The 24,702-nt window shown below is 32.8% G+C and overlaps 1 protein-coding gene across 1 annotated transcript in view; it reads right to left on the bottom strand.

The window, feature by feature from the left end:
- FAM227B (family with sequence similarity 227 member B) overlaps positions 1–21,128 on the bottom strand; it is a 229,500-nt gene extending 208,372 nt beyond the window's left edge. Inside the window, exons 1-7 of the mRNA XM_063090056.1 lie at positions 21,117–21,128; positions 20,668–20,899; positions 17,681–17,748; positions 12,952–12,987; positions 12,381–12,485; positions 10,630–10,728; positions 1,545–1,646 (exon numbers count right to left, since the gene is read on the bottom strand). Of these exons, the coding sequence (XP_062946126.1) occupies positions 1,545–1,646; positions 10,630–10,728; positions 12,381–12,485; positions 12,952–12,987; positions 17,681–17,748; positions 20,668–20,899; positions 21,117–21,128 (654 nt within the window). The remainder of the gene's footprint in view (positions 1–1,544; positions 1,647–10,629; positions 10,729–12,380; positions 12,486–12,951; positions 12,988–17,680; positions 17,749–20,667; positions 20,900–21,116) is intronic.
- Between the last annotated feature and the right edge of the window lie 3,574 nt (positions 21,129–24,702).

Raw genomic sequence — 24,702 nt, 5'->3', positions numbered from 1 at the left:
ACCTGATAAGGGAACAGGGTGGGTTAAGACCAGCTACTGGGACACCCAGACCCGACCTCTGACATCAAAACCAGAGAATGGGAGATATGCAATGGTACCACCATTTCCTTCTTGGTCCACATTAAATAGTTGTTTTATACTTTCTTAAGAGCCTTGTATTAAAGTATGCTTGATTTTATCAAGCCATGCAGGTAAGCTAGGCACATTCAGTGAATACATATTAACATAAAAACCACAAAAAGATAGACTAGCTGAAAGAATATAGGTAGGAGAAATAGCTGTTATTATCATCTCCAGACAATTTAATTGCAAAATTCCTAAACCTTAACTAACTTTTTCCTGCAAACAAGAAAAAACAGTTCCAATATTAGCAGAGGAAATCCTAGTCTATCGTTCAGAATACCCTGTTCCACAAGACAACAATTTAAAAATCATGGATTTGATCAACCTCTTCACTTGATAGACAACCCAGTTGTGAACCTGAGAGGTTGAGTGGGTTGCCAAGATCACCCAGGTCATTTAGTAGTAGATTCTGGACACAAACACAAGTCTCCTTATTTCCAGTCCACTACCGATTTCCCTCTATCACACTTGATATATGAGTACGTGTTTGTAAGATAGGCCAAGATTTGGAAAATTTGTGAATTTTTGTTTATATTTTCATTGTGAAGGACTCCGAACTTGTTACTTTAGGTCTGTTTTACCCATGAAAATGTTCACAAACTCCAAACTACTTATGTATCTCTTCTTTACGGATTGCCAATGCAACAAAGTATTTGAATATGACTTGTGTTTTGAAATGCTAGAAGTTAAATTTAAATATACCCAATGAAATCCCTACATTCTTCATTTCTCATTGTTCAAGGACATTAATTATTTTAATCATTCCTACTTCATTAACAACAGAATAGCAAAACAAGCATTTGATTCACAATTTTATGTATTGCACTTGACTGTAACAAGTGCTTAGTCCTTAGGCATAACACAAACTTGTCAAGTCCTCTTAAATGGATCAAAAGATTCATTATAGGGCCGATCCTGTGGCGCACTCGGAAGAGTGCGGCACTAGGAGTGCAGAGGCACTCCCGCCGTGGGTTCGGGTCCTATATAGGGATGGCTGGTGCGCTCACTGGCTGAGCGCAGTGCGGACAACACCACACCAAGGGTTGCGATCGCCTTACCAGTCACAAAAAAAAAAAAAAAAAAGATTCATTATAAAGTAAAAGAAAAATGATAAATAATTTTGTAGGTAAATAGAAAACGACAAGAACATACATAGAATAAGCGAACAGTTTTCAAATTATTAATATGCAAACAAAATAACTATACCACTAAGGAGATTCTGTAAGACTTTTAGGCAAGGCAATACAACATTCTGGGGAAGGAGTGGTAAGAGTATAAATTTTTAGATATTGCTTACTTTATATTAGAAAATTATGCTTTCCAAAGTAAAATATGTTCTCATGTGTTTAAATAAAATAACTTTTGTTTCTATTTCTTTCACTCTAAAAACAATTAGCATTACTGTTCATTTCCGTGTTTACCTGAAAGAATGCATCTTTTCGACTTAGAGGTATGGTCATGAAAAGTGTCACATAACTTTCTGAAATTCTATCAAATAAGCAATCTTGATTTTCTTTGTCAGGCTTAAAAAATAAAACATGCATGAAATTAAAGTCAACATGACAATTTAAAATTGGAATTTGTATAATATCAGTAATTTTATCTGTTCTTAAAGAGCTGATCAATTGGTATGGTGGCATAAACATGGGTTTTGGAATCATGCAGACCTGAATTGGAACACTGGGCCTGTTATTCATTAGCTGCATTACCCTGCACAAGTCTCAGTTTCCTCATCTGCCAAATACAGGTAATATATAGATACCTTAAAGAAGTTAATAGTAAAATTAATTAAGAACAAAGATCATATTTTGTCTTTGCATTTTGAGCCCTTAGCATAGTGCTTGGCACACAGAAATCATACAAATATTTGATGAATTGATGGTTTTTGCATAGTAGTTGTTATGCAGAAAGCAGTCAATGACTTAGTTACCTTCTACTGTTCTATAACTATTCCATCTCTTTAATTATCAGTAACTCAATGAGAAATTAAAGCAGCTTTGGAGATGAGACAGCCATTAACCAGAACTAGTAAAATCGTGGCATGATAGTTAAACTAGAGACAAAGTAAATATGTTATAAGAAGAAAGAATTCTATGTAATAATAATGTCAATATTATAAAAAAGTCCTAATGTAACACCCTGAATTCCTGCTCTAGTAAGCAATGAAGAAATGAATTAGAATTCAAATACATGAAATAAGCAATAAAGTTTAATTAGAGTTCAGATTTATTTATGATGCTGGTTGTAGAAGCTCAAGGTAGCATTAATGATTTTTGGTAATAAAAACAAAAAATTATCAAACTTAGTGGTAGTTTTCTATAAAATTAGCAAACCAAATGAGCTGCAATTTATAAATGCATAGAATGTTAGACCTAAAATGAAGTTAGGTATCACCCAGCTTAAGTCCCTCTACTTCAGTGGCTGCATTGATCAGAAAAGCTAAGAGAATTATTTAAGGTTATTCAGCTAAATAATCAAGAGTCAGATACAATCCAGGCCTCCTAACTCCCAATATAACTCTCACCTGTTTAGTAAGTTTATGGAAAGAAATAATAGCAAAAATAGTAATGATAATGATAATAGCAATTCTTCATCACTTGTGTAATGATAAAGAGTTGTGAGTATTAAATTTAAATTTGTATATAATTTATTCAAGAAAGTTAGCACATTTCAACTACACAATCTACACTTAGTATGAATAAAGAAGAAAGAAGAAATTTGCACAAGACAAAGTTCCAGGGTATGTTTTTAATATGATCCATCCAGTGTTCACACCATATATATCACCACAGCCAACTAAGTAGCAAAATGGTAGGGTGATTTTTTTGTAAATGTTTTGTGTATGCTTCAAAAGAAAATGTGTCCTGCAGCTTTTGGGCATTTGGGTTACAAATGTATCTATTAGATCAAGCTATTTAACACATATTAAATTATTCTTGAGTTCCAGGAATAAATTCCATTAGCCATTGTATATAATCCTTTTAGCGTGCTGCTTAATTTCGTTTGCTAGTATTTTGTTGAGGATTTTTTCATCAATATTCATCACAAGAGATATTGGTCTGTAGTTTTTGTTTTATTTTTCTTGTAGTGTCTTGGGCTTTGGTATCAAGGTAATGCTCATAAAATGGGTTTTTTCTATCATTTTTCTATTTTTTATTTAGTTTAATAAAGAAATTAAATTCTTCTCTAATGTTATAATTTCCTCCTTTCAGCTAACCTGGGATTTAGTTTGTTCTTCTTTTTCTAGTTCCTTAATGTGTAAAGATAGGTGGTTGATTTTATATCTTTCTTTTTTATTTATTATTTTTAATTGACAAATAATAATTGTATAAATTTATGTGGTACAATGCGATATTTTACTATATGTATACAATGTGGAATGATTAAATCAAGCTAATTAATATATCATCTCATTAATTTTTTTGAAGTGAGATACTTAAAATTTACTCTCTTAGCAATTTTGAAGTACACAATACATTATTATTAACTGTACTTACCATGTTGTGAAATAGATCTCAAATCTTATTCTCCCTATCTAACTGAAACTTTGTACCCTTTGCACAACATTTTCCCACCCCAGCCTCTGGTAACTACTGTCTACTTCTGTGTTCAACGTTTTTAGATACCACATATAAGTGAGATCATGTGGTATTTGTTTTTATCTGCCTGGCTCATTTCACTTAGCAGGATGTCCTCCAGGTTTCTACATATTGTAATAAATGACAGTATTTCCTTCTTTTTTAAAAGGCAAAACAATATTCCATTGCATTTTCTTTATCTATTCATTTATTGATGAAAATTTAGGTTGATTCTATGGCTATTGTGCATAATGCTGCAATGAACATATGCCTTCAACATACTGACTTCAGTTCCTTTGGATATATACCCAGTAGTGGGATTGCTGGAACATATGATAGTCCCATCTGTAGTTCTTTTGGTAACTGCCATATTGTTTTTCATATTGGCTGTGGCAATGTACATTTCCACCAACAGTGTGCAAGGGCTCCCTTTTCTCAACATCCTCCCCAACACTTCTTGTTTTTCATCTTTTTGATAATAAGCCATTCTAATATGTGTGAAGTGATATCTTATTGTGGTTTTAATTTGCATTTCCCACAAGCATAGTGACATTGAGGCATTTCTTCAGATATTTGTTGGTCATTTGTATGTCTTCTTTTCAGAAATGTCTGTTCAAGTCCTTTGCACTTGGAAAAAAATAATTTTTGATTGACAAATAATTTTTTATTTTTATGGGGTACAACATTATTTTTTGATCTATGTATACATATAAGGGGACTTAAAAAAAGTTTGCAGAAAAATGGAATTAAAAGACAAAAATAAAAAATATAAGCCTTATTTCTTAACATAACTTCCATCAAGTTCAAGACACTTTTGTAAGCAAATGATACCAGCCATTTAGTCCATCTCTAAAGAACTGAGGGTCCTGAGAACCTACCATGTCTATGTAGTCTTTTTTACACTATTAACTGAAGAAAAATAGATGACCATTAAAGATCGTTTAAGATTAGGAGACAAGAAGAAGTCAAAAGGAGTCAAATCAAGACTGTAAGGTGGATGCCTGATAATTTCCCATCAAAACTCTTGCAAAATTGCCCTGGTTTAGTGAGAGGAATGATCAAGAGCATTGTTATGGTGAAGAAGGACTCTGTGGTGAAGCTTCCCAGGGCATTTTTCTGCTAAGGCTTTGGCTAACTTTCTGAAAACACTCTCATAGTAAGCAGATATTATTGTTCTTTGGCCCTCCAGAAAGTCAACAAGCAAAATTCCTTGAGCATACCAAAAAACTGCTGCCACGACCTTTGCTCTTGACCGGTCCACTTTGGCTTTGACTGGACCACTTCTACCTCTTAGTAGCCATTGCTTCAATTATGCTTTGTCTTCAGGATTGTACTGGTAAAGCCATGTTTCATCTCTTGTTACAGTTTTTCAAAGAAATCCTTGAGGATCTGATTCCACTTGTTTAAAATTTCCATTGAAAGCTCTGCTCTTGTCTGCAGTTGTCTTAGTGCTACAGTTGTGGCACCCATTAAGCAAAAAGTTGCCCAACTGTAATTTTTTAGTCAGAATTCTGTAAGCTAAACTCATTGAGATGTCTATGGTGTTGGCCGTTGTTTCTGCTGTTAATCATCAATCCTCTTCAATTAGGGTAGGAACAAGATTAATTTTTTTCCTCACGAATTGATGTGGACAGTCTGCCACTATGAGTTTCATCTTCAACGTCATCTTTTTCCTTCTTATAATAAGTTCTCCATTTTTGAACTGCTGACTTCTTTGGGGCATTTTCCCCATAAACTTTTGGTAAAGCATCAATGATTTCACCAATCTTCCACCCAAGCTTCACCATGAATTTGATGATTCATGTTGCTCTGATAGGGGCTCTTTTCGGGCTGATGTCTTATCCTTATCAGTGTCTCAAACTAGATCTTGTTTAGACATGTTATAACAAGTTAGTATGAGTTTATCTTGGTCCAAAAGATTTTTGAAATCCTTGCACAGTTTTTTCATAGTTTGCATTTTGCATGAACTTTTTGAAGTCTCCTGGTACATTGTAGAAAAATTCAGTCAAGCCCTAACTTATTTTTTTGTGATTGGAATGTTGAAGATCTATTCTTTGAACAATTTTGAAATATAGAATACATTATTAACTGTGCTCATCATGCAATGCAATAGATAACTAAAATTTATTCCTCCAGTCTAACTGAAACTTTGTGCTCTCTGATTATCATCTCCCCTTTTCCATCTCACCTCTTCCTCCTCCAGCTTCTAGTAACCACCTTTCTACTCTCTTTCTATTGTAACTTCTTTAGAGTCCACATATAAGTGAGATCATAGTATTATTTGTCTTTCTATGCCTGGCTTGTTGCATTTAGCATAATGTCTGCCAGTTGTAACCATGTTGTGAACAGCAGAATTTCTTTGTTTTGAAGGCTGTGTAATATTACATTGTGTATATATGCCACATTTTCTTTATCCATTCATCCTTTGATAAACATTTAGGTTGCTTTCATATCTTGGCTATTGTGAATAATGCTGAAATAGACATGGGAGTGCAGATAACACTTCAATGTACCAACTTCAATACTTTTGAATATATACCTAGAAGTGGGATTGGTGAACTACATTGTAATTCTATTTTTAGTTTTTTGAGGAACTTCCATACTTTTTTCCAAAATAGTGATACTAATTTACTTTGCTCATTTTTAATTGGATTATTTGGGTTTTTTTCTGTTATTGGATTGCTTGAGTTCCTTATATATTTTGGATATTAACCCCTTATAAGATGTATGGTTTGAAAATATTTTCCCCCATTCTGTGGTCATTTCTTCACTCTTTTGATTGTTTTCTTTACTGTGCAGAAGATTTTTAGTTTGATGTAATCCTATTTATCTACTTTTGCTTTTTTTGCTTGTGATTTGGGGGTTGTATTTGAAAAATCAGTGCTTAGACCAATGTTGTGGAGCTATTCCTGTATATTTTCTCCTAGCAGTTTTACAGTTTCACATTTAAGTCTTTAATCCATTTTGAGTCAGTTTTTATACAGGTTGTGAGATAAGAGTTCAGTTTCATTCTTCTGTATGTGGATATCCAATTGTCCCAATACAATTTATTGAAGAGACTGTCTTTTCTCCATTATGTGTTCTTGGCACTTTCATCAAAAATCATTTGTTTGTAGATTCGTGGATTTATTTCTGGGCTCTCTATTCTGTTCCATTGGGTATATGTGTCTGTTTTATGCCAGTACCATGCTGTTTTGGTTACTATAGCTTTGTAGTATATTTTGAAGTAAGGTAGTATGATGCCTCCAGCTTTGTTCTTTTTGCTTAAGATTGCTCAGAGTATTTGTGATTTTTTGTGGTTCTATACAAATTTTAGGATTTTTTTTTCTACTTCTGTGAAAAATGTCACAGAATTTTATTGGGGATTACACTGATTGTATAGATTTATTTGGCTGGTATGGACATTTTAACAATATTAATTCTTCCAATCCAGGAACACAAAACATCTTTCCATTATTTGAATCATTTTCAATTTCTTTCATCAGTATTTTATATTTTCAGCACACAGATCTCTCATCTCTTTGTTTAAATTTACACATAAGTATTTTTTGTTGTTGTTGTAGCTATTGTAAATGGTATTGTTTTCTTGATTTTTAAAATATAGCTCATTAAAATAAAAATAAATACATAAATAAAATAAAATAAAATATAGCTCATTGTTAGTATATGGAATTGCTACTGATTTTTATATGTTGATTTTTTAATCCTGCAACTTTACTGAATTTGTTTTGTTCTAACAGTTATTTGTGTGTGTGTGTGCATGGAATCTTTAAGGTTTTCTAAATATAAGATCATGTTGTTGATAGACAATTTTACTTCTTTCCTATTAAAATGCCTTTAATTTCCTTCTCTTGCCTAATTACTCTGGCTTTATTATTTTTTTTTAATGTAAGAATTTATAGCTATAAATTTCCCTCCTAGCACTGCTTGTGCTGCATCCTATAGGTTTTGGTATGTTTACGGTTGTGTTTTTGTTTTTCTTTATCTCAAGATATATTCTAATTTCCCTTTAATTTCCTCTTTGACCCATTGGTTTTTTAGGAATAATGGAAACTCTTATACAAAGGTACTTCAAAAAGTTCATGGAAAAATAGAATTAAAAGATAATAAAAGTCTTTCCATGAACTTTTTGAAGTCCTCTCATGTTTTAACAATGGGAGTATGCTGTGAATTAAGTGTGTCCTTAAAAGTTCATGTACTAGAAACTTGACCCCCATGTAACAGTGTTAAGAGGATGGGAAATCCAATTATGGTATTTGAATGGTGCGGTCTTCGACAGGTGATTGGACCATGAGGACTGTGCCTTCCTGACTGTATTAATCCAGTTAAGGAGTAATGAATCATCATGGGCATGGTTCTGATGGCTTTATAAAGAGAGTGAGTGAGGTTAGCTTGCTTGCTCTCGCTACTCTTGCCGTGTGATACCCTACATTTCTGTAGAGTCACCACCACGAAGGCCCTCACCAGATGTGTCCCCTGAACTATGAATTTCCTAGTCTCCAAAACTGTAAGAAATAAAATTCATTTCTTTATAAATGATCCACTTTCAGGTATTCTGTTATAAGCAACAGAAAACTGACGAATACAGCATAAAAAATTGTACACTTACTTTGGAAAATAATTTAACAGAATCTTGTTAAGCTTAACATTTCCATGCCCAACGACCTAGCAATTCAATTCCTTCTTAATATGTCTTGTAATTTCTGTTTGAGAGTTGGGCATCTTCAATAGGCCAGTAGAAATGAAGGTACTTAGTATTATGCTCAGGAATAAGCATGCTTCTTCTTTTGCTAAGATTTTACGAGCTTGAGTCAATTAAATGAAGTGTTGAGTTGTATTGGGGTTTTATTTTTGCTATCATTACTCTCAGTAAAATATAAGCTTCAAATTCCTCTTGAATTACCTTGTTTTTAGCATTCTCAAAGAACCAGCTTTTGGCTTCATTGATTTTTTTTCTAATTTCTTCATTGTTTTCTGTTTTTAATTTTATAGGTTTCCACTCTGATCTTTATTATTTCCTTTCTTCTGCTTGTCTTAGGTTTTATTCTTCTTCCTTTTCTGGCTTCTTGAGGTAGTAGCTGAGGTCATAGTCTTTGAGAACTTTCTCTTTTTTATACAATTTAGGTATGTTAATACTGTAAGTTTCTCTCTAAGTTCCACTTTAGCTACGTCCCACAAATTTTATTCTGTGTTTTAATTTTCATTCAGTTAAAAATAATTTCTGATTTCTCTATTAATTACTGGTTTGACCCATGGTTACTGAGAAGTGAGTTATTTAGTTCCAAATATTTGGGGATTTTCCAGAACTCTCCCTGTTATTCATTTATAATTCCATTTTGGCCTGAAAACATACTTTGAATGACTTGAATTCTTATAAATTTATTAGGATGTTTTTCCAGCTCAGGATATAGCTTATCTTTCTAAATGTTTTATGTGCACTTGAGAAGAGTGCGTACTCTGCTGTTGTTGTTCAGTGCTATGGTTTGAATATATGCCCCAAAGTTCATGTATTGGAAACTTGATCCCTAGTGTTCAGAGGTGGGGCCTGATGGAAGGTGTTTGGGTCAAGAGGGTACTGCCCTCAGGTATGGATTGCCATTATCTCAGGAGTGGGTTTGTTATCACAGGAATGGGTTGATCCCCTCTTATTCTCTCTTCTCTGTCTCTTTCTCAGCCTTACTCTCTTGCCCTTTTGCCTTCTGCCAGGGGATGATGTAGCAATAAGGCCCTCACCAGATTGCAGACCTTCAGACTTGGACTTTCCAACCTCCAGAAACATGAGATGATAAATTTCTGTTCATTACAAATTACCCAATCTGTGGTATTCTGTTTTAGCAGCAAAAAATGGACTAAGACAGGAGGGAAATTTAATAAATTTCAATTAGGTCAAGTTGTTTGACAGTATTGTTCAAGTTTTTTGTTTTGTTTTGTTTTTAAATATCATTCTATATCATTACTGGTTTTCTGTATATTTTACAAATTATTGAGAGTGATATGTTGAAATCTGTAATTATACTTATAGATTTGTCTATTTTTCCTTAAGTTTCACAGTTTTTATTAAATGTGTTTCTAAGCATTTTATTAGGTATATAAATACCTAGAATTTTTATGTCATCTTGATGGATTGACCAATTTATTATTATACAATTCCTCTCTTTATTCCTGGTAACATTCTCTGCTTTGAAATCTACTTTGTATGAAGGGTTCAAAAAATTGCAACTTTATAGATTATATGGCTTTGTTGTTGTTGTTATATGGATGGGAGAAATGCACTTTCTATCTTTTTGCATCTTTTTGGGAGCCAAGATCCTAAGGAAATTTTTTAAAAAACATTAAGAGTATTACAATATCATTATGAAATTCTTCTAGTCAAACACTGTCTCAAGTGTTACATATCTTCATTCTTTCATTTTTTGCCAGATACTCATCTCTTTATCATTTTAATCCTAATCAGAATTACTGCCTTTCTGAAACAAGTAAAAACCCTCTCTCTATCCATTCTGTAGACTCTTTTCCAAATGGAACCTCCTTTAATGTCACTGATTTGCAGTGGGTTTTCTGTTTAGTGTTTCCCAGTACATTGTAGTATTGAGCAAAGCTACAACTTTATTTTTCGCTATAATGTTTGATTTCACTAATCTTTTTTTGATTATGGAAGATCCAGGATCTTTGAAATCTGTATTAAAGTCTTAATTCCTCTGAAAGAATTCTAAACTTCAAATGGGATTTCTAACATGTGTGGAGTGATCAAAACCTAAATCTCTGTGAAAGGATCCAGAAAAACATTTTTTTTTTTTTACTAGTGTTACTGCTACTGAAAAATTAATTGTGATAGGCTGGCCGGTTAGCTCATTTGGCCAGAACATGGTGCTGAAAAATTAATTGTGCTGCAAATCAACTTTAAAAAAAGAATTTGAAAAAGTTATACCTTAAATTTATGTAGAAACCACCACCAAAAGGAGTCATGCAAAAGAGCAATGGAGGCTTCTGAGAGAAAATGACTCTTCCAGATTTTAAAAACTCTTTTCTATGGAAAAAAAGACATATGGAGATCAAATTAAAATACATAATAAAACATGTTAATGTTGTAAACAGGCTTTATAAGAAGTATGTATTCAATGGTTATAGACTAGCACTGTCCAATAGCAATTTAATATGAGCCACATATGTAATATTAAATTTTCTACTAGCCATATTAAAAAGTAAAAGGTGAAATTAACTTTAATGACATTTTATTTAACCAAATATATTTAAAATATTATCATGTCAACATATAATTGATATAAATATTACTAATGAAATATTCTGTGTTCTTTTTTTGATATTAGGTCTTTGAAATATGGTATTTGTTTTATACTTACAGCCCATCTCAATTTGAACACTGAATTTTCATCAAAAATATTTGATCATTATTTAGACTTCATAAAATACATGTTGTAATTTTGTTTCAAACATAATTGAAAGATTTTCAATAACTGAATCAAATTTTAGCTTTTAGATTTATACATAAATTAATTCAAATAAATAAAGTAAAAAAATTTTCTGCTCAGTACACTAGTCACCTTTCATATGATTAATAACCACATTTGGCTAGTAGCTATTGAAAGGATGGTGTGGGATAGACCAGAAGTAGCAAAAATATAACATACATGCCATAATATCCCTCTTTTCCACTGAAGAAAATATCAACAATTTAATTATGGAATTCTATTTCCATAAGCCCCATCATGAGCCTGTCTAAATGTAGTGTTCTCTCTAAGCAGAAAATTGACCAAAATTGGTACATAAGTTTAAATCTATTTATCATGACTACTAGAGACTATAAATGTTGGTTTAAATAGGCAGTTTCTACACATAATTTTATCTTCTTATGCACAAAAGTTTTTAAATGCCAGATTCAGTAGAATTCAAGATTTCTTTTAATGAAATCTGTAGATATGAATTCCTGTTCTTCAAGTACAAGTCCACAAAAAGGACATCATGAAAACTTTTACAGCAAGAAAATTTTTTATCATGCATTTTGTGGGGACACTTCATTTTTATTGGCCACTAAGTATGGTATGGAGTACATTCGCAACAGCTTCAAATTAGATTTAGTACTTCTTAACTAGAAACAACATATTTAAAGTACCTCAACTTAAAAAGTAAAAAATTGAAATACAAAGGGAAAAGCGACCAGTTTTATCAGTAATCACCCCACCCCCATTCTACCCCTGGCAATCATTGGCCATTGATTTAGTTACATTCCTACAACTGCAGTTTTTCATAATTTTTGTTACCCTGTAAGGATACTATCCCCAAATTCTCCAGGACATTTGAAAGCTCAAAAGGAACACCCAAAAGGGTTGTAGAGAAGGACTCCTATAAGTTATTTCATGTTAAAATGAGAAGGCTAAAATATCCTGAGTTGATAGAGCAGAAACAGAAAGGGAAAAACACCTGTTACAGTCATATGCCAATCCAGTGCAAGCTAGAAATCTCAGACTCTGGAGGCAGTAACACTGAATCTAATACATGCTCTTCTGGTAATCAGGGTTTAGAAATCATTGGCCTTTCCTGCCAAATTTCCCCCAAAATGATCAATGCTTAAAACCTAACTTGTCATAGCTTTAAATAAACTTCTCATTCATTAAGTCATACTCTCAAAGTTTATTATACAATAAAATAATATTTACATACATCAAAGTTATGGGCTTCTAAAATAAAAAGATAAATTCGTTCAGCATCCAAATGTCTGGGTAGTTGAGTAAGCTCATTTGATTTGAATCCTGAGAAGTTGCAACCCTAGAAAGTGGGAAATATCATAGAATAGTAATTATTACACTCTTCTCAGTATAGTAATCTCATATGAATACAGAACACAGATAAACGATCACTGACATAATTATTTTACTTCTTTTTACTAAATTAAATTTAAAAATATACATATCCCACCTATGAAAAATCTTCATATTTTCTGCTTCTCTAAAATGAGGAGCCCTGGCATATTCATATGCCAAACCCCAAAGCATAACAGAATCATATTTCAGAACTAACTTTGATATATATTGGAATGATTAAGAATTTTAACAGGACTACACATAAAGAAATATGGACTAGGCAGAAAGAGAAAGCTTCTGTAGCTGTTCCCACCTCTTTCCACTGGGGCCCCTTTATGTGTTTATAGCTACATCTACATTATTATAAATATTCTTTTAACCCCACATAATACTTTTGATATACAATCTGGCAGAACAGAAACTTTAAATACCTCTATATTCTTCTCTGTCTCCATTTCATCTGAAAGCTGGAAAACATTTAAAATAAAATGTTTAAAACTCTAAATTAAAGGATTTTTACATTTTGTAAATTTTTCAGCTAACTAGGGTGTGTATGCAAGTTGTGTATATATGTACATACATACATTTATACATATGTGTGTTTGTGTGTGTGTGTGTGTATATATATATATATATATATGTAAAATCTCCTACTGAGGTCTAAAATGCTGTTGCTGCGTTAGGCACTGGGAATACAAAGATGGTCACTGCCCTCAAGCTAGTCATGGTTCAAGAAGGGAATCAGTTACATATATAAATAAAACACAAAGAGATAAACGCTATAATAGAAATATAAACGAACTACTTATTGCCGTTTCTGTTCCCTGGGAATAGACTCTGAGGGGAAGTTTAACGTTCAGAATGGGAGTTATTGGGAGTTCTCCTGGGATCAAAACCTTTGGATAGCAAGGGGAGAGGCAGGATTGGGCAGATGGAGAAGGCAGCTATCATGCAGACCCAATAGGCTCAAGTGACCCCAAAGACAAGCTCTAGAGTCCATCGCAGTTGTCCTGCATTGGACTGAAATGGCCAGACCTTTCTACCTCCAGCTTGATTAGTCACTAAGTGTGGGTGGTTCCTGTGAAGGTGTGTCCTTAAAAAAGGAAGTTCTGTGCAGGTGAGCCAACCCCTGAAGGGGCTGACAGTTGAAGGGTGACCCCTGATGGCACTATTAGTAGCGAGGGCAAAAGGTCCTTCTTTGAAGGGGAACCTGGGTGGTACATTTCCATGTTTACCACACTACTTTACACAGAGAATAAGTAGCTTTCTGTATACATTAGTGTTTGATCATCTAGTCATGTTGAGAGAGAGATATATATATCTTACACACAAATACATACATATTACACACATATATATTATAAATGAAATTACACATGAAACAATTTTTGAAAGAATGATAGATTGCTATTAGAAAGAGGATCATATTATTGGCATTTTAAAAAGTATATATAGGAATAAAAAAAAAGACTATTTAGGGAAAATGAGATCAAATATGATTAGAAAGAAGGCTATGTACTTGAGAGCTACAGAAACAATTGGTCATTAAAGATGGGGTCAGAATTAGAAAGATGTTGGGCTCAGCCCGTGGCGCACTCGGGAGAGTGCGGCGCTGGTCGCGCAGCGACGCTCCCGCCGTGGGTTCGGATCCTATACAGGAATGGCCAGTGCACTCACTGGCTGAGTGCCAGTCACGAAAAAGACCCCCCCCCCCAAAAAAAAACAATCTCAAAGTCTTGGCAGAAATAAAAGAAACACTGCAAGTTTTTAAGGAGCAGAGTAATAGTAACATAAAACTAGTTCTTGGTCATACAACCTGCAAGAGATACCATAAAAATATAAATAATACATGTTAAAATCCTAATAAGTAAATTCAATAAAACTTTTATATTTAACATTAAGAATAATTATTAAAACCATTGTTAGAATAATCTACCTAAAGTTCATTTCAATAGACATTGAAAAGTCATCTTAATTATTCTTAATTCAACAGTCGGAATTTTAAAACTTCTTTTGAAAAAACACCCAGAAGTTGCAATGAATAATACGATAACTACAATTTTCTCCATGTTACTACAACCTAGAACAGATAATTGTTGACATTTTAGCATTTGCTTCAAGACTATATTTTTTAAATAATATAAGGTTTATGTATAATAAATTGTAAAGTTTAGATCCCCTTTTACCACGATCTCTAGTTCTATTCCTGTGTTCCCCTTCATTGAGAAAGTCACTATAATTATTTTTGTTTTTCATCCCTTCCATTCCATTAAAAATGGATTTACATATACAGTCAGCCTCCGTATTTGTGCACCACATGTCCGTGGATTTGAAAATATTTGAAAAAAATTGTGGCTGTACTAAACATGTACAGATTTTTATTTCTTGTCATTACTCCCTAGAGAACATAGTATAACAATCATTTATATTGTATTGGGTATTATAAACTATTTAAACTACACAGGAGGATGTACATAGGTTATACGCAAATACTGTGCCATTTTATATCAGGGACTTAAACATCCACAGATTTTGGTATCTGCGGAAGGTCCTGAAACCAATCTCCACAGCTACCAAGGGAAGACTGTATACACACACAGACACACACACACACACACACACACACACACACATGCACGAAGAAAAGAGAGACTTTTTTACATGTTTATTATTTGGTAACTTGTTTTTTTTTTTTCACTCAGTGTTAGGTTTCAACAATATATCAAAATTGATATTTATATAATTAGTTAATTTCCATAGCTCTTCTATCAACCTGACCATTCCTCTCTGCAAAATATAAATAATAAATCAACTAATAAAAGTTCACAGGTAACATCTGCCAAAATATCCAAAGAACAAATGATATCCCTATATTTTACAATCTGAAGTATCAGATTAGAAAGAAAGATAAAGCTAAGTATCTCATTTTCTGAGGTTAGTATAATTTTGATACTCAGACCAACCACAGTTAATATAGGAAAAGATAATCTTATCTTATCAAAAATAGATGCAAAAATCTAGATAAAACAAAGCTAATCAAATCCAGTAATGCATTAAAAAAGTATATCCTAAGAATATTAGTGTGGTTCAGCTTCTGAAAACCTGTCAGTGCAGTCTGCCACACTCACAGATTAAAGGATGAAGGTAGCTTCTGCTGTTACCACAGTGAACATATTTCCTTCTCCATTTTAAACCATGTAGATTTCAAGTTTCTGAGCATAGTAATATCTCTATCTAATATACACCTATATCCATATACACTTCTATATATCTTTAATAAATTAGGAATAAAAATAAATTTTCTTACCCTGAAAAAAATACGGCCATTTAAACATTTAAAGTTATTCTTAATAGCAAAGTACTAGCATCATTTTCTTTAAAGTCAGAGACAAGATGAGAAACTCCTACACTGTTGAACAAAATCGATATAGAAATAATAATATCCTATATATCAATAATAACCCATTTAATAACATAATTTAAAAACAATCTCATTGACATTAGTAATAAAAATTTAAGATAACTAGGACAAATTGAACAGGGAATATATAGAACCTATATAAAGAAAATCACACAAATTTACTGATAGACCAAAAATAAGATCTTTATTCCCTTACGCAAAAATAAACACCAGATGGCTTAAAGAATTTAATTTTAAAAATCTGTAAAAATAATACAGGAGAACACATGATATCTATGACCTTGTGATGATGAAAATCTTCTTAAATACCATGTCACTACAGGCAGAAAATTTCAGTAAAAATGATATATCCATTAAAATATAAAATTTTAAATAGCAAAAACTAATTTTGGGTCAAAAGGCAGAAGAGAAAGTGGTGTAAATATTTGCAGCACATATTATTGAGAAGGATTAATATTTTTAAAGCATAAATAGCTGCTAGAAATAGAAAAGCTCAAAAAATTGCTAAAGTTCATAAGTAGGCAATTCACAATAACAAACACAAAGGCTAATAAAAATCAAAACAATCAACTTCATTAGCAAAAGTTATGCAATTATAAAAATGTTGCCTATTAAGTTTGCAAACATTAAAATATACAGTAATATCTAACATTGGTTAGGGAATGGGTAAGGGATCAGCCACAGGTTTTACTGTTACAAATATAAATTGGTGCCATCTTTCTAGAGAATAACTGGCAATACATATCAAAACACCTAGGCCTTCCTTTCCCAGTAGTTCCACTTCTGGAAATTTATCTCGAGAACATAATTATTGATAAACACAATTTTTAGCTCCAAATATGTTCACAACAGCTTTACAAATAATAGTGAATAATGAAAACTAAATTGTGTCCAAAAAAAGGGATATTACATTAGTTCATTTATGAAACATACATTTAAACAATGATGTAGAAGAATATTGACTAATGGAAATTTTATAGTATATGAAATAAATCAGGGAAATATAATTTAATCTGATTTTCTAAGAAAAAATGTGACAACTAAAGAGTCAGATATATGTGACTCATCTATAAATGACAGAATTATGGTGCAAATCCCATTATAGTGCTTTCCTATTCTTTTAAATTTTCTAAAATGATTACCTCGGTCATAATGAGGAATAAAGAACAAAAGTTATTTTGGAATTTTAAAAATAACTTTAAATGAGGTAGCTGGACTAGTGATAATACTTAAAAGTCTTTATATCTTTAACATTATATAATTTAAAAATTTACTTTTGAAAAGGATGAAGTATCTAAAAGTAATTTGAAAACTATTATCATTTTAATCAAAATCTCAGAGATTTTTGAAAAATTTCCAAAGTAATCTAAAGATCATCACACAGAATTGTTAATTTTTTTCTAAAGGAAGAGGGCTGATATGTGACCTGTACTACTAAGTATAAGATGTTATAAATTATTAAATAATCAAAGAATGGAATATTCATGCATTAAATAAGTCTTCAAATAACTTGTAGTGATGTGAAGATGCCAACACTCTAATATTGATTATAAAATGATGAATCAGCTATTTTAAAAATGGTGATAGATGAGATAGATAGATGACAAAAGACTAAAAGGACATTTAAAAAATGTTATCAGTGCTTATCTGTGGAATTACAGTGTTTATAATTTAAATATAATTAAATTAATATAAGTAAATATAATTTTTCAAGGATAATAAAAACATAAGTACCATACCATTATCTTCTTTTTCTTATGGTACTTCTTTCTAAGTGCCTTGTATCTTTCCAATTTTCCATAAGAACCTTGAGAAAAATGAGAAGTCACAACAAACATATACATACCCTCTAAAAATGAAGAAAATTTTAAGTGCTTTAAAGAAATTATGTATGAAATTATTCAATAAGATCAACTATTATGTTATTTTGATAAGCATAAGGCTGGATACACAATTCACTGAATGAGTAATTGGAACAATTATATATCTTCTGTTTCCTTTTGTTTTCTGAAATATCATGTTCCAACTAACATGTCTATGACACTTACTCTTATATGTAAAGTTTTACCTCAACACCCCCTACTGAACAAGTCCATGTTTTTCAAATAGCTCAGCCACTTACTTTGGTTGTTTCATGGTTACCTCTTAAATCCAATAAAGTGCAGTACTGTGGATGTGTCTACTGCTATGTGTCAAATGCATCCTGCAAAGGTTCATGTACTGGAAACTTAATATCCACTGTAACAGTGTTAAGAGGGTGGGAAATAGTATTACGGTAATTGAAACTGGGGCCCTTGTGATTAGATTGTGAGGATTGCACCCTTGTGAATGGATTGATCCATTCATTGAGTTATGGGTGTAGTTCTGATGGTTTGTAAAGGAGAGTGGGTGAGAAGATTAGCTCTCTTGCTCAGCCCATTCTTGCCATATGATAAACTGGTCACCACCGGACTCTAGAATTCCCACCAAGAACAAGGCCCTCACCAGATGAGTTCCCTGGACTTTGGACATCCCAGCCTCCAAAACCATAAGAAATAAATTTCATTTCTTTATCAACTACCCAGTTACAGGTATTTTGTTATGAGCAACACAAATGGACATTTACATCCAGTGAAAGATTATGGGGGACTTTGAAGTCAGATAACCTACTGGAATCCAAGATCTGATATTTACAGATTGAGGACAATAAATAGATATACATTTTTTTTAAGCAGGAGGAAGTTATGAAGGAATATGTTCTTTTGCTCTGTTTACTTGTGGATATTTTATTTCTTTACAAAGAAAATTTATGTGATTGTGTGTGTATATACATATACAAGCTATACATATACACAGAGTATACACACAGAGTACATACACAGAGTATATAATTATAATGCTATAATTTTATATAACTATATAATTATAATAGTTGTTGTATAATTATAATACTATAATTTTAATACTGGCCTAATACCCGAGACAAATCACTTACTCCTAGGCAGCAAAATGCAGGGAGTAGTTTGAGCAGAATTTCAGCTTTGAGTGTTGATGGTGGGGCAGAATGCTCCCTCCTTGACTGTCCTGGGGAGGCATCTTCTCCTTTTTTGGTTTACAAGATCAAAGTAATTTTTATACTCTTCATTTGAGGAATTTGTTTTCAACTAGGTTTGCAAGGGGCATAAAGATTAGGATAATAGAGAAGTATAGGATAGATGCCACCTGTCCGAAGATGATAAAGGGGTTTTCTACTGGCTGGATTCATATAAGTGTAAGGAGGTCAGAGACTAAAATTCAAAATAGGCATTAGCTGAGTGGTTAGAATATGGTGCTGCGCTGTTTGGACACCTGGAGTATGGGGATAAGTGCTAAGATTAGGTTAGACAGGATGAGGGTGAGGACTCCTGCTAGTTTGTTACAGATGGAGCATGGGATGGCATGGGCAAGAAAGAAGTATCACTCTGGCTTGATGTGAGGTGGTGTGTGTAGGGGTTGGCTGGGGCATAGTTGTCAGGGTCTCCTAAGAGGAAGGTGGAAAAGAGAAGGAGGGCGAAGAGGAGCAGAACTAGTAAGAGGGCTGCTACTGTGTCTTTCACTGTATAGTAGGGGTGGAATGGAATTTTATATGAGTCGGATGAGATTCCTGAGGGGCTGTCAGATCCTGTTCCACGTGAAAATAGAAGGTGGATGATAAAGGGTAGGATGAAATGGAAGGCAAAAGAGCATTTGAGGGTGGCTTTGTCCACTGACAATCCACCTCAAATTCATTCCACTATGCTGTACCAACGCATGGGATAGCACATAATACGTTGGTAATTCCTGTTGCTCCTCAGAAGGATATTTGTCCTCAGGGCAGAACATAGCTTGTGAATGGTGTGGCTATTACTGTAAATAGTAGAATGATCCCAATGTTTCAGGTTTCTAATAGATGTGGGATCCACCTATATACACACATACACATAAGCTATATAGTTTGTATATATTTAAAAAATTTAAAAATGTAATAAGAAAATTTAAAAATAAATAGCGAATTTGATAGTAGTGTATTTTAACACATTCTCAGAATTAAAAAAAATCTAAGTCCAAATAAAGATATTAAATATCTAAATAATAAAACTAGTCAAATTTATTTCATACATACAAACTGCTTTATAAGTACAACCATTATCATCATTTTCAACGTTATATATAACAAGTTGGCCCATTAAATCAGGAATAAGACAAGAATCACCATTAGTATTTAAAACTATGCTGGAAGTTTTAATCAATATAATTAGGTAAGAAACAAAGTTATACAAATACTGAAAAGAAGTAAAAATTATCATTACTTGCCCATGTAACCCAAGTAGTTTAACTCTCACTCCTTTTACTTTTGGTTTTAGGTATTTCTGTTTTTCTATCCTGGTGCTTAACGACATGCTTGTTTCTAGCAACAACATCCCTTGATGAAATCCTGTTTCCCTGTTTCCCAGATATTTGCTACTTCCACTCCAGTTTAACGAAGTATAACAGTTAAATAACTGTTTTAAGCTTTGTCCTAGTAACACTTTTTTTGAAACCAAATGTTTATGTTCAACTAAAAATCTGTATTGGACCATTTTGAAATGAAGAAATGAAGAGATTTTAAAATTAAATTAATTTAAGACATTTTATACCCTAGGATTTCATTCTTTATGAAAATACATACACTCACACACACACGCACACCCCTGACCATTACTTTATTCATATAAAAAATAAGGCTTACTTGTCCTGAAAGCCATTTTGTTCAACTCAAATATTTTAGAGGCATGGTTTTGCAAAAGAAGTGAACATTCCTTTAATCTTGACTCCATGATAACGATGGCTTCATATATCCGAGGGACATTTTCCCATAGATGTGTATAAATTGAAGTAAACGAACTATCTTCTCTTATTTTTTTCAGATTGTATGCCCATTTATCATTATCTCCAAAATGGACTTCCCTTGGCCAATAATCCTGCAAAAATGTGAAAGAGAACACAACTTAAATGATTTTTAATGAATTTAAATAATAGAGTTCAAAACCAATGAACTAAAATTGAGATTTTATTCCACAGCATTACTTATTAAATGTTGTTTTTAAAAATTTTGAAACAATCACAAGCTTCAGAAAAGTTCCAAGTGCTTTACAAAAAAAGCCTTTTCCCTAAATCATTTGAGATTAAATTGCTCACTTGACAGTCCATCATTCGTTAATACTTTAGTGTATTATTTCCTTGAAAGAAAAACATTCTTCTACATAATCACAGTATAACTATCAGAATCAGGAACTGGCATTGATACATTGTTTCTAACTAATCCTCAGACTATTCATTTTGTCAATTGAACCAATAATCCTTTTCATTTGAAAAGAATCTAGTTCAGAATCAAACAGGATGTTTAGGCTTCACATCTCTTTAGTCTCTTTTAGTCTACAACTAAGTTTTTGGGGGGAGGGAAGGAAAAGGATTAGGAGGCAGAGTTTTTATTCATTTTAAATTTTTTCCTAGCTTTATTGAGGTATAATTAACAAATAAAAATTGTACGTCTTTATGGTATACAACGTGATTTTTGTGTGTGTGGTGAGAACATTTAAGATCTACTTTTAGCAATTTTCAAGTATAAAACTCGTTAACTATAGTCACAATGATGTCCAATAGATCTCCAGAATTTGTTCATCTTAACTGAAACTTTGTACTCTTTAAAACTTTTCTCTCCCTCCCCCCACCAGCACCAGGCAACCACCATTCTACTCCCTGCTACCAAGAGTTACATGTTTTTATATTCCACACACAAGTGAGATCATGCAGTGATTGTCTTTCTGTGCCCGGGTTATTTCACTTAGCTAATGTCCTCCTGGTTCATCCATGTTTTCATAAATGACAGGATTTCCTCCTTTTTAAAGGCTGAATAACATTCCATTGTGTATATATTTATGTATGTGTATATATATGTGTACACATGTATATGATATATATATACACATACATTCTAATATATACAAGAGTACTTCAAAAGGTTCATGGAAAAATGGAATTGAAAGATAATACAAATCTTTCCATAAACTTTTTGAAGTACTCTTGTATATATATTTTAAATAAATTTATTAAATAAATTATTCTGAAGTCCTTGAGAGGACTTCAAAAAGTTTGTAGAAAAATGGAATTGAAAGAATGCAAATCTATCCATGAACTTTTTGAAGTACCCTCATATATACATGTACATGTAACACATTTTCCTTTTTCATTCATACACTGATGGACACAGGTTTATTCCATATCTTGGCTATGGGGAATAATGAATGCTGCAGTGAACATGGGAGTGACATACTGATTTCATCTCCTTTGGATTTATTACCAGAAGCAGGATTGCTGGTTCATATGGTAGCTCTATTTTTAACTTTTTGAAGAAACTCCACACTTTTTTCATAATGACTGTACTGATTTACATTTCCACCGGCAGTGTACAAGGGTTCCCATTTCTCCACATTCTCACCAACACTTTTTCTTTTTGTCTTTTTGATAATAGTCATTCTAACAGTTGTGAGGTGGTATTTCATTGTGATTTTAATTTTCATTCCCTGATAATTAGTGACATTGAGCACCTTTTCACAAAGATGTTGATCATCTGTATGTCTTCTTTTGAGAAATGTCTACTAAGGTCTTTCGCTCATTTTTAAAATACAGTTATTTGTTTTCTTGCTACTGAGTTGTTTAAGTTCCTTACGTATTATGATATTAACCCCTTATCAGATGTATGGTTTGCAAATATTTTCTCCCATTCCATAGGTTGTTCCTTCACTCTGTTGGTTGCTTCCTTTGCTGTGCAGAAGATTTTTAGTTTAACGTAATTCTGTTTGTCTATTTTTGCCTTTGTTGCCTGTGCCTTTGGGGTCATATCCAGAAAATCATTGTCCAGACCAATGTCATGGAGCTTTTTCCCTATGATTTCTTCTAGTAGTTTTATCGTTTAAGGTTTCATATTTAAGTCTTTAATTCATTTTGAGTTGATTTTTGTATATGGTGTGAGATATGGGTCCAATTTCATTCTTCTGCATGTGGATATCCAATTTTCCCAACACCATTGAAGAGACTGTCTTTCCTCCACTGTGTGTTCTTGGCACCGTTGTCAAAAATCAATTGACCATAAATGTGCGGATTTATTTTGGGACCTTTATTCAGTTTTATTGGTGTATATGTCTGTTTTTATGCCAGTACAATGCTGTTTTTATTACTATAGCTTTGTAGTATATTTTAAAGTCAGGTTGTGTGCTGCCTCCAGCTTTGTTCTTTTTGCTCAAGATTGCTTTGGCTATTTGGGATCTTTTGTGGTTCCAACCAAATTTTCAAATTAGTTTTTCTATTTTTGTGAAAAAGGACACTGGAATTTTGATAGGGATTTAATAGAGTTTGGCTGTGCTGTCCTTCCCAAAACTCATGTGGAAATCTGATTCCAAATGTGGCAGTGTTAGGAGCTGTTTGAGTCATGGGGGTGTACCCCTCATGAATGGACTAATGTTCTCCCTGGAGAGTGGGGGTGGTGAGTGAATTCTTACTCTGTTAGTTCCCATGAGAGCTGGTTGTTTAAAAGACCCTGGCACCTCCTCTCTCCCTCTCTTTTGCTTCCTCTCACCATGTGATGGGCTTGTACCCACTGGCTGGATGCCACTTTCCGCCATGAACAGAAGCAGCCTGAGGCCTGTGCCAGATGGAGCTGTCCCAGAATTGTAAGCCAAATAAAACTCTGTTCTTTATAAATTACCCAGTCTTAGGTATTCTGTTATAGCAACACAAAAACAGATTAAAACTGGATTGTATTGAATCTGTCGGTTACTTTGTGGAGTATAGAAATTTAGATAATATTTTTTCAGTCCATGAAGACAGGGTATCTTTCCACTTATTTATGTTGTCTTCAATTTCTTCCACCCATATTTTATAGTTTTCAGTGTACAGATCTTTCACCTCCTTGGTTAAATTTATTCCTAAGTATATTTTTTCATGCTATTGAAAGTGGGATTGTTTTCTTGATTTTTTTTTTCTAATAGTTTGTTGTGAGAAATGCTACTGATTTTAGTATGTTGATTTTGTATTCTGCAACTTTACTAAGTTCATTTAAGATTTCTAAGCTTTTTTTGTTAGAGTCTTTAGGGTTTTCCATATGTAAGATTATTTCATTTGCAAACAGAGATGACTTTACTTCTTCCTTTCCTTTTTGGATGCCTTTTATTTCTTTTTCTTGCTTAATTGCTCTGACTAAAATTTCCAGTGTTATAATAGGAATGCTGAGAGTGCATCCTTATCCTATTCCTGATCTTAGGAGAAAAGCTTTCAGCTTTTCACCATTGAGTATGATGTTAGCTGTGGGTTTATATTATATGGCCCTTATAATGTTGAGGCACATTCCTTCTGTACCTAAATTATTGAGTTTTGATAATAAAATGATGTTGAATTTTATCAAATAATTTTTCTGCATCTTTTGAGATAATCATATGATTTTATTCTTTATTTTGTCAATGTGGTCTATCAAATTTACTGATTTGCATACATTGAACAATTCTTGCATTCCATAGATAAAACCTACTTGATCATGGTGTATTATCCTTTTATGTAATGTTTAATTCTGTTTACTAGTATTTTGCTGAGGATTTCTGCATCAATACTCATCATAAGTGATATTGGTCTGTATTTTCTTGTAGTGTCCTTCTCTTTGGTATCAGGGTAATGCTGGCCTCATAAAATAAATTGGAAGTGTTTCTTCCTCTTTGATTTTTTGGAAGAGTTT

Source organism: Cynocephalus volans, chromosome 3, assembly GCF_027409185.1.
Source record: "Cynocephalus volans isolate mCynVol1 chromosome 3, mCynVol1.pri, whole genome shotgun sequence".
NCBI classification, from domain to species: domain Eukaryota; kingdom Metazoa; phylum Chordata; class Mammalia; order Dermoptera; family Cynocephalidae; genus Cynocephalus; species Cynocephalus volans.
The sequence above is the reverse complement of the archived record's forward strand: the minus strand, read 5'-3'. Positions and strand labels throughout refer to the sequence as shown.